Below are 10166 nucleotides of genomic sequence, written 5' to 3'. Positions count from 1 at the left end.
CCTAGTTGATATGATACCTAGTTCTGAGGGGATGTGATTACTGATTTTGAGGTGGGGCCCACTTATTTTTTCATTCCTGATTACAAGTAAACGCAGGAGAAGTCGGGAATGGAAATCATTCACTTTCCTCCCATACCCATTACTAATACGTAAACATGCCCCATGTGTATATGCCTTTAGTTTCTATGTTAAGTTTTGGAGGGATATGTGTATATAATATTTGGTTGGTATTTGTAGGATTGATGAGTAGATAGATTGCATTGACAAATAATTAGCTGAATTTCATACGTGGTTCACTCAATTCGAGATGCGGTTCAAATTATTTGCTCGTGATTGCACATTTATGAACGATCGGGGTTTAGGATGGATAGCGGATGAATTTCCAGTTGCTGATGAGTGAATCAACTGAAAATTCATGGATTATCCACCCTCAACTTGATTGATCAGACTTGTGCAAACGCAAGCAAAATAAATTGAAGGGCATCTCAAGTTGAGTGAACCACTTATGAAATGCAGGTAATTATCTGTAATTACTTTTGAATCCTACAAATACCAACCAAATATCATATACACATATCCCTACAAACTTAACATAAAAACTAAAGGCAAATACACACATTTATATAAACATAAAAACCGAATGCATATACACATATTTCATATCTAAATTATCGTATCAATGTTGTGTATGCATAGCACTTAATTCTCAACTGAGAAGACAATGTGAACATACTGCCAAATAGACAAAAAAAAAAAGAAGAAAAAAAGATAATTACATTAAAACTAATATTCATGTATTTGGACCGACTGTGGTAGTCATAAGTTGATGATGATTCACACAACACCCTATTCCTCCCATACTAGAAAGGAGAATCTTGTAAAAACCCATTCGGCCTGGTTCTTAGGTTGGGCCTTTACTTCATGGGTTACCCAATTTTTTAAAACCCGTTAAACATTCGGTTAAACCCGGCTACCCAAAACCCTAGTCCTAAGCTCCGCAAGCAAACCCTATTTAGAGGCAGCATTCCATTTCCGTTGACATCAATCAAAACCCCCACCAAAACCCAAACCCTGCTCTGCTTGCACACTCTCATTCTCTCTCTCTCCTCTTTGGGCAAGTAAAGTTGTTCAGAGCAAAATGCCGCTTGGTGAAAGAGCAGGAGATAAGAGCGAATCTCGCTATTGTGGCGTGGAGACCCAGTTCAACGATGACATGCCTCATGTCCTCGCTTTCAATCTCTCCCATGGCTCCTTCGATTTCGTCGTGGCTCCTCTGGTCCGTACTTTTCTTTTTTTAATTTTTATTATTTACAATTATTTTTCTTGTTTCGTATTTCATTTGATTCTTCTGTTTATGCTTAGAAATGATCAATATTTTCGATGTCGTTTATTTTCGAACGACTGTATGGTGGCTAATTAGCCAGTCACATATCGGCTTTACAGCTGCTCTTTTGATGTGAATGGTCAGTAAGCTCACCTATAACAATGCTGCGCTAGTGGCTGTTGCTTGTGCAGCTGCTCGACTATGCAGCTTCACTCTACGTCCACTAACTACATTCACGTCAATTTGTGATTAAAATTACTGTAAATGCCGATGATTTACTTGTCAATTATTTGTGTGTTGCTTAGTTGTTTAGAAGACTATGCGTTGAATTTCATGTTACTTCATGGACATTTGTGCAATTTCTTTGCTCATGGTGGCTAATTAGCCAGTCACATACAGCCAGAGATGGCTTCTGTTTTGTGTGAATGGTCAGTAAGCTCACCGACAGTAAGGCTTTGTTGGTGGTCTTGAATGGTGAAGCGTAGCTCTGGTTTCACCTTTAGGCTGTAAACTACATTGTTAAATTTGTGATACCTTTGTAATTTTTCTCATCATTGGTGGGTATGAGGACTTTTCTTTGAGCCACAAAGGTACTATTTGTTTACTTCCATAGACAAACATGTTACATAAAATGAATATGTTGCTTGCCTCTCATGGTATAATGAGGCTCTTTCCACATGGGGAGAGTAAACTACCTTGTATGCTTCATAACTGTGTGTTAATGTTTATTGGATATAATTTGTCTTTTTCAATTATGTATTTTCCCCTGAAGATTATGTTAGAAAATAATGATATACATTCAACATGTAGGATTGTAATGTCTTCTTGAAGTCCTTTGAATTATTTGCTTGCCTTTTTGGTCATGAAAGCCTTTATCAAAAGCAGTACATGTTTGTATGCAGTTAATCTTTTGACTTGTGTTCAGCATCTTGATTGTATCACTAAGGTGTTTGTCTGTGTCTGTTTCTTCATTCCTTTTCCTGTTCCCTTTCTTTATCCTCTGATACACAACTTGGACAATGGATAGTGATTCTTGTTCAACCTGATGATGTAGATGGATCCTGCTTATCAACCAAGCTTAATGCAAAAAGAAAGTGGAGTATCTGGTGTTCTGCCATTTGCTGGGTCAGATTTGGTTTTGAGTCCTTCACAATGGAGCAGTCATGTTGTGGGTATGGACTTATGTAGACAAATTTGTTGTGTTACATTGTCTCCTCCATGGTCAGTCTGACCCATTTATTTTATTCTCAAAGTTTTTCTTTTATGTGTTAATATTGTTTGAAAGGCCTCCGAATCAATTAGGACTCTTATGTGGAACTTTGGTTTGATTTACTTGCTGGGTTGGATGTTTCTCAATTTTCAGTATAAGAATGTGCTTGAAATTCATTAATTGTTGTTGAAAGATGTCACTGGTAGTTGGTATCTTTTATGAAGTTATGCTTATTTGATTGTTTTCTAATTATTATTTTTTCTTATTGCAATGCAAGTGCATGGCTCTGTGATCATCATAATCTGCATCTCAAAGAAACTTTTCATTGGCAGTGTGGTTTCCGTTTTCAGATTGGAATTAGTAGTTATGGGTGATCTTTCAGCTGTATGAGTCTAGCTTTGTGGTTACTTTTATGTGGGATTCCTCTGCATCGGGATGGATAATGTCTTGGCTGTAAGCCAATAAGGTTGATGGTTAAGCTGGCTAAGTCTAGCTTTTCTGGTTACGTTTCTCTGCATTATGCCGTATGATTTCTTGGCTGAATAAGAATGGAGTTGTTTTAATAAGCTTACATTCTGTGTACTTTTCAACCGCATATCTTCTTGCATCCTAATACATTGACTGCTCACTGTGGTTTCTTGAATTTATTCAGGAAAAATTAGCTCATGGATTGACTTAGATTCAGAAGATGAGATCCTCCGGGTCGATTCTGAAATTACCTTGAAGCAAGAGATAGCATGGGCTTCTCATTTGTCCCTGCAGGTGGGTATAGTTTTATGTAAATATGGATATAGTGTTGCAAAATATTGGAATTGTTATTACAGGCCATGCTTAAAAATTTCCTGTGCTTTGCTACACCAAATTGATTCTGGATATTATTAACTGAATTTTGTTTTCTTGCTGGCCCTCTATTCTTATCTATTGTTGGGTGTAGGCATGCCTTCTTCCGGCTCCAAAGGGGAATTCCTGTGCTAATTATGCTAGGTGTGTCAATCAGATTTTACAAGGACTAAACAGTATGCAGGTACATTTGTCAATCCAAAACAGTTTACATCTTTCAACCTCTTTGTGTATTCTACTTTTGAAGCTGGGTTTTATTATTTCTTGTTATGCTCTGTTATAGTTGTGGCTGCGGATTCCATTGGTCAAGACAGACAACGATACGATGGATGTGGTGAACTCTAGTAATTTGGTGAGTGAAGTCCCTTCTGATTATGCTTAGATCTCCATCTCATCTTGAAGGAATGTTTAAGTTCTCAAAATAGATTTTCCATTTTGATGATTTTTTTTCCTTCTTTTGATGGAACCTCTTAGTTTCCAGCCACTGAGTTTGAACGTATATCATGACTCTTGGCCCATAAATGTTGCACTGTACATAGAAGTCCAACCTTTGTTGCATATGGCCCTTGTTGAACCACCAGAATGACAAGTCTTGTGCTAAATCTACCAGCAAATTGGGTGCTTTGTTGGAATCTGTGTAAATGCTTTGTTGTTAGATGTCTTGTAGCAAAGAGGGAGGTGAGGAGTGGAGAGTTGCCTCTTTTGTGTAGTTGTAGATTGAGTAGGGTAGTCAAACTTATACAGGGTGTAGACCTTCTGCATGAACTTGAGGTTTCCTTAATATGTATAACCTTTATTTATCTCCCCCTTTTTTGTTATTTTGATTATTATTTCACTTATGGTGGTATGATGATTGACATACCAGAGGATAAACCTCATTTTCCTTAATTTTTTTTTCCTCTTGCAGGATGATTCCTGGGAGATTTGGAATTCATTTCGTCTGCTATGTGAACATCACAGTCAATTGTCTGTTGCCCTTGATGTTTTGTAAGTTTAGCATTGACCATTCTTGTATAACTTGGCGGATTTATGATTTTTGTTTTCACTGTGCCTGAAGTAGCATACATATTTTTTAAATTTTGAGCGAACTTTCTTTTTCATCAGGAATTCACTACCTTCTGCAAACTCACTTGGACGTTGGTTTGGGGAGTCTGTTAGAGCAGCCATAATCAGTACTGATGTAATTATATGCTGATTGGTGTATTAAGGAAAGCTCAAGTTCATTACTGCTTATTTTCTTACAATGGTCTTGTTTATTTGCCAGTGCTTTTTAACAAATGCACGGGGTTATCCATGTCTGTCAAAGCGCCACCAAAAGCTAGTCAGTGGGTTTTTCAATCATTCTATACAGGTATTGATGAAGGAGTTATCAACAGTATTTTGTTCTGTTGAAGTTCCTTCTCCCATTTCCCTGCACTTGCAGTATAAGCAACCCCATACTTCATTTTGTTTTTTGTTTGTTCAAAATATTTTCTTGGACAGTGCTCCAAAGTTACTTAAAATCTCCAGCAAGTTCCACCCAATTATGGTTTCGTAGTTGCAAAATTTCTTCATAGACATCATTAGTTTTAGATCTTATGGTCAACTTCCTGCAATGTTTGCTAATCTTTGGAATGCGAAATTTATTTTCAGATAGTTCTATCTGGAGAACCAGTACACAGTCTCCCCAGGATAAATTCAGATTTAGCTGCCAATAATAATGATAATAATGTTGACGGTAAGACCTACCGTCAGTTTACAAGTGAATTGTCTTAAATACTGCTAGTAGATCATTGAAATAGTAATAATTTCGTTTGACAAGTATTTGAACTAGTTGAGTCAGAAAAGCTACGCCATTATATGAACATTGTTTCGTTTTCAAGTGCTTTTTATTGCTTGTCATGACTAGTTTCATATAAGTGCTTCTGAGTTCTGACTGGCTTTTAGAGTGCTACGCTTTGTTCTCTAAATTACTTTCTTTGATTCTGATCCTCAGGATCATATAGATCCAGATGCAAATATGAAGGAAACAATGAATGGAAAAAAAACATATGTTTATTCCACTAACACAGAACAAATATCAAGAAACAAGCTATATGATACCTAAGACTAGAAAAACACTTTCAGTTTAACACAATGAATTGTGATAAAGCATTCTTGACATTCAGGTGTCCAGAAACATCCCCTGAGGCCGTATTTGGATTATGTTGGTTATCTCTACCAAAGGATGGATCCCCTTCCTGAGCAAGAACGGTTTGAGGTCTGTCTGTCTGTCTGTCTGTCTCTCTCTGAATGTGTATCAGTTATTTGTTTTACATTTCTTGATCCTTTTAAGTTTCTTATGCCAGCTTGGTTACAGGGATTTCCTGCAGTCACCCTTACAGGTACAGTTTCTTTGCCTAGTGCTCTCTTGTATTATTATATTGGTACTAGTATTTTTCTTAAGTGTTCCTTTCCTATTTGTTGAAATATTGAATCCTACACACGTAGTGATTGCCCATCCTCTTATAAAACAATTTCAAGTTAGGCTAAATCTGCTATTCTTAATGCAGCCTCTCATGGATAATCTAGAGGCTCAAACCTATGAGACATTTGAAAAGGACACGATGAAATACATTCAGGTATGCCTGCCTTTGCAAATAAATGCATAAAAATCTTTTCAGATATTTTGATATCGTTATTTTCTTTGTGTGCCATCGTAGTGTGAAATAATTGGGGGAATGAAGTGCTTTATTTAATATGTAATTATTCTATCTACGTTTTGGAGGGGCCAGGGGTTCTTTGGAAAAGGAAGACATTGCAAACTAAATTACTTTTGTTACCTACTGGTTCAAATGTTTGCTAGAAGGTGTAGTTTCTTTTATTGCGTACAATTGTAAATTTTTTTTTTGGCACCTTTTCTAGTACCAAAGGGCAATTTGTAAAGCTTTACAGGACAGGGTTCCAGATGACAAGGCATCTTCAGTGACCACTGTAAGCTGCTCACTTGTAACTGTGCTTTATTAAGTTTGATGACAAAAGTTCTGAAGGTCATGACATGGCTTCATATTTGTTCTGGCAAGGTATTGATGGTTGTAGGAGCAGGACGTGGACCTCTTGTAAGGGCTTCATTGCAGGTGCCTTATCTATCTTATATATATTACTTTTGGACTAAATTGTTTATATCCAGACTGGATTTTACATGTAGCAGATCATTTTGATGCTCACTCTATATCTCCTTCTCATATGCAGGCAGCTGAAGAAACTGGGCGCAAGCTTAAAGTCTACGCTGTGGAAAAAAATCCAAATGCAGTCGTTACACTGCATGTGAGTTGCAAATTCTCTTTATTGTATTTCTTTCTGTGCTAAGTTGCAAAGTTGATATAGGTGTTTGTTTGAATTAGACTTCTCTCCCCCCCCTCCCCTTTTTCATGGTCTGCATTTTATATATTGACGTATCTGTGTTTGTTGGAGCAGAGCTTGGTTAAACTAGAGGGGTGGGAAAACATTGTTTCCATAATTTCAAGTGATATGCGTTACTGGGATGCTCCTGAGAAAGCTGACATTTTGGTATGCAAGTATTATCATGAATAATCATCTATTTGTTTTTGGGTTTTCTTAAAACCATTGCCTTCAATTGTGTAATAGGTGAGTGAATTATTGGGTTCATTTGGTGATAATGAGCTATCTCCTGAGTGCCTTGATGGAGCTCAGAGACTTTTGAAGGACGATGGAATCTCAATACCTTCATCGTACGTATACATTTATTTTGAAGTTTTACGTGAAAGGTGCCCCCCTCGGGACAGGATTTGTTCAAAAATCAGTATTGACATTTGGATATCTTGTGGGGAAACTGTCCAGATTTCTTATCTAAGTGCTCAGCATCAATAGTTTTCAATTTTCATTAGTGTTTCTCTCATAAAAGTTTGTATGCCTCTTTTCAGGTACACGAGTTTCATCCAACCGGTGACTGCTTCAAAGCTTTACAATGATGTATGCTTGTGTCTTTGTGCCCAAGATGTCCCAATACTATCTGTTTTGAGGATTCCTTAGCAACTTATTGTGGTTATGTTTCAGGTTAAGTCGCATAAAGATGTTGCACACTTTGAAACTGCTTATGTTGTTAAATTGCACAACATTGCAAGACTTGCTCCTCCTCAACCTGTGAGATTTTTTCACTCAGGCGCATTTGATGTTATTAACTTGTAAACAGTCTTAATTCATCAACTGTTTCACCACGACTTGATATATTGTTTTCAACTAAGATAGGTGTTCACGTTTATTCATCCAAATCGCTCAATTGACAAAAGCAATAACCGGTACACGAAGTTGCAGTTTGGAGTATCCAGTGATACTGGCTCGGCCATGATTCACGGTATGTGGTGGCATCATTTTTCTTTTGGTAAATAGGTATTCTTGAATGATTCAAGAATGTCATTAGGGTGTTTGCATTTAGTTAATGTGACTGAATTCTCCTCTGATTGTACTGCTGACTCTTGAATGATTATCATGTGCCATAATGTTGGAAATTTTAAAAATATGAATGGTTCATGTTAAAATCCGATCAATACTTATTGGGCCTCTTTTTTGGGTATCATTTGTCGATATGAAATGAATTTACCCTGGAAAACTCTCAAGAAATGTTAAACATCATTTATCGTTACGGAGGCAAAAATGAACAATAAAAAAAGTGCTTGAGGCATGCACATGTAATGATAGTATGCATGACAGGATGGGAAAAGTCGAGGAATGCAAATAGTCAAAATTTGTATATTGTAAAATCTTGCTGAACATTGTTGGAAGATATGGATTTTGTTTCGGGGTTGAGAAAGCATTAGTGGGTTGGTTATGCAATGCAATGATTTTGGTTTATTGCACCTGCCATGTTTAACAACCGCTACTTGAATTTGTTCTTTGAGCAGACTAAGATCTGAGTATTTATGCTGAGAAAAACACAGGCACACATTTAATTAAGACGTTTGTATTAGGAAATGTCTGATTTACCCTTTTCTCTACACCTTCAGGATTTGCTGGCTATTTTGATGCTGTTCTATACAAAGAAGTTCATCTTGGCATTGAACCGTCAACGTCAACACCGAACATGTTTAGCTGGTGTGGATCCCTACTATCCTTTTCTTGTGCGGTTGATGCTTGTCATCCTATGTTTGCTTTTTCTTTCCAATTGTTAAAATGTTTTTGTTTATTTTATATTTTCATGGTTATGCTACAAATGGTAAACACATGAAGCAAAGCATGGCTAAAACTTATTTGGTAGTTATATGGCTTACATTACATGCTGTTTATCATAGCTCAAACTTATGTGGTAGTTGTATGACTTACATGCTGTTTATCATCTAGATGAACCCAAAAATTATTGGTTTCTTGTATCTGTAAATCATTGCACTATTTGACCTGGTATGTTGTTGTACTCAGGTTTCCAATATTTTTCCCACTGAGGACACCCATTTCTCTACATCCTGGTTCTTCTCTTGAAGTACATTTTTGGCGTTGTTGCCGTCCTAGCAAGGTAACGATTAGTAAACCCTTAAAAGACAATCCTTTATTGTTTACAAAGAATGTATAAATCTCAAGGCCATTATGCATGGTCAGAATCTTGAGCATATAATTAGTGTGTTTTGTGCATCTGTTCCTGAGTTTGTAGTTTTTTTTTTATGAATAATGAGTCTTTGAATGAGCTCCTATGGAATGTGATGCAGGTTTGGTATGAATGGACTGTGACATCGCCCTCCAGTTCACCCATTCACAACACCAATGGACGTTCATATTGGGTCGGGCTGTAGCGTCGCTTGGTTTTATGTCTTGTTCGATACACATGAGGATTGAAAGTCTGGTATTCCGATGCGTAAAACGCAAGCAGAGTTGATTGTTTGATCCATCTTAGAGGCGACTAAGTTGAGTGTCTAATATGCCTATGCCCCACCTAAAATTCATGGTGGTGAATTAGTTTGGGTGCCCCATAGATTTGGGAAGAATTACACCCGGATACATGCAGTGCTTGTCCCTGATGTTTGTATTGAATATATAAGGCAATAGAAATGTATCTGTTGTTAGGATTTGAAATTTTGTTGTTCGACTCTATACAATAGTTGACGATATGAGTTATTGAAATCACTTGATTAGAGATAAAAGTGGATTAATTTGAGGGCGAGGAATGGATCATTGAGGGCATTCCTGGTCTTACAGTGCATTCATGCAGCAAGGTTCAGATTGAATGGACATAGAGGGAACGGGGTCTATACAACTGGAATTGAAAATGATATAATACAAATTTTTTTTGAAATATAAATATATACATAATTGTTCTTATTTATCATTTAAAATTTGCCCTCTCTCTAAGTCTAATTTTGGGCAATGGGGAAATAATCAGATAATTTAGGGCCATGTCCATGCAATTAGAAAATAATCAAATAGATTAGGGTCTTTGAGTTTCAGACTTTGGGTTATAAAACTCATCATTAACATTTTGTATAAAAATGCAAGTGAACAATAGAACATGTGAACGGAAATAATATTTATACATGTGACAAACTCCCAATTACTCGACCACAAACCCCCCCAATCCCTCCTTCCCCATCCCTCCCTATCTCCCTCTCTTTCTCTCTCTCACCCTATTTTTTTCTCTATCCAGAAAACTCCCAAGCCCAATGCCACTATACAACCCCCATCTCCACCCGAGATCCATCCCAACCCTAACCCCACCCAAGACCCATCCCCCAACAACTGCCCGAATTCCAACCCCAACCCCACCTCCACCAGAGACCCATCCCCAGCTCGTACCCATCTTTTTTTTTTTTCCTAATTTTTTTTCTTCAT

General features: G+C 37.1%; 1 protein-coding gene across 1 annotated transcript; it reads left to right on the top strand.

Moving 5' to 3' along the window:
- LOC18793346 (protein arginine N-methyltransferase 1.5) lies at positions 1024–9481 on the top strand. The gene is made up of 23 exons (XM_020554664.1): positions 1024–1276; positions 2379–2496; positions 3187–3296; positions 3469–3558; positions 3658–3726; positions 4282–4361; positions 4479–4554; positions 4639–4725; positions 5007–5091; positions 5522–5613; positions 5702–5737; positions 5906–5974; positions 6258–6326; positions 6416–6469; positions 6585–6659; positions 6810–6902; positions 6981–7084; positions 7277–7325; positions 7410–7496; positions 7602–7707; positions 8357–8444; positions 8766–8859; positions 9050–9481. The coding sequence occupies exons 1-23, from the start codon at positions 1139–1141 to the stop codon at positions 9131–9133; spliced, it is 1953 nt and encodes a 650-aa protein (XP_020410253.1). The 5' UTR covers positions 1024–1138; the 3' UTR covers positions 9134–9481.

This window comes from Prunus persica, chromosome G1 (genome assembly GCF_000346465.2).
Source record: "Prunus persica cultivar Lovell chromosome G1, Prunus_persica_NCBIv2, whole genome shotgun sequence".
Classification (NCBI taxonomy): domain Eukaryota; kingdom Viridiplantae; phylum Streptophyta; class Magnoliopsida; order Rosales; family Rosaceae; genus Prunus; species Prunus persica.
This window is presented reverse-complemented; position numbering and strand designations above follow the sequence as displayed.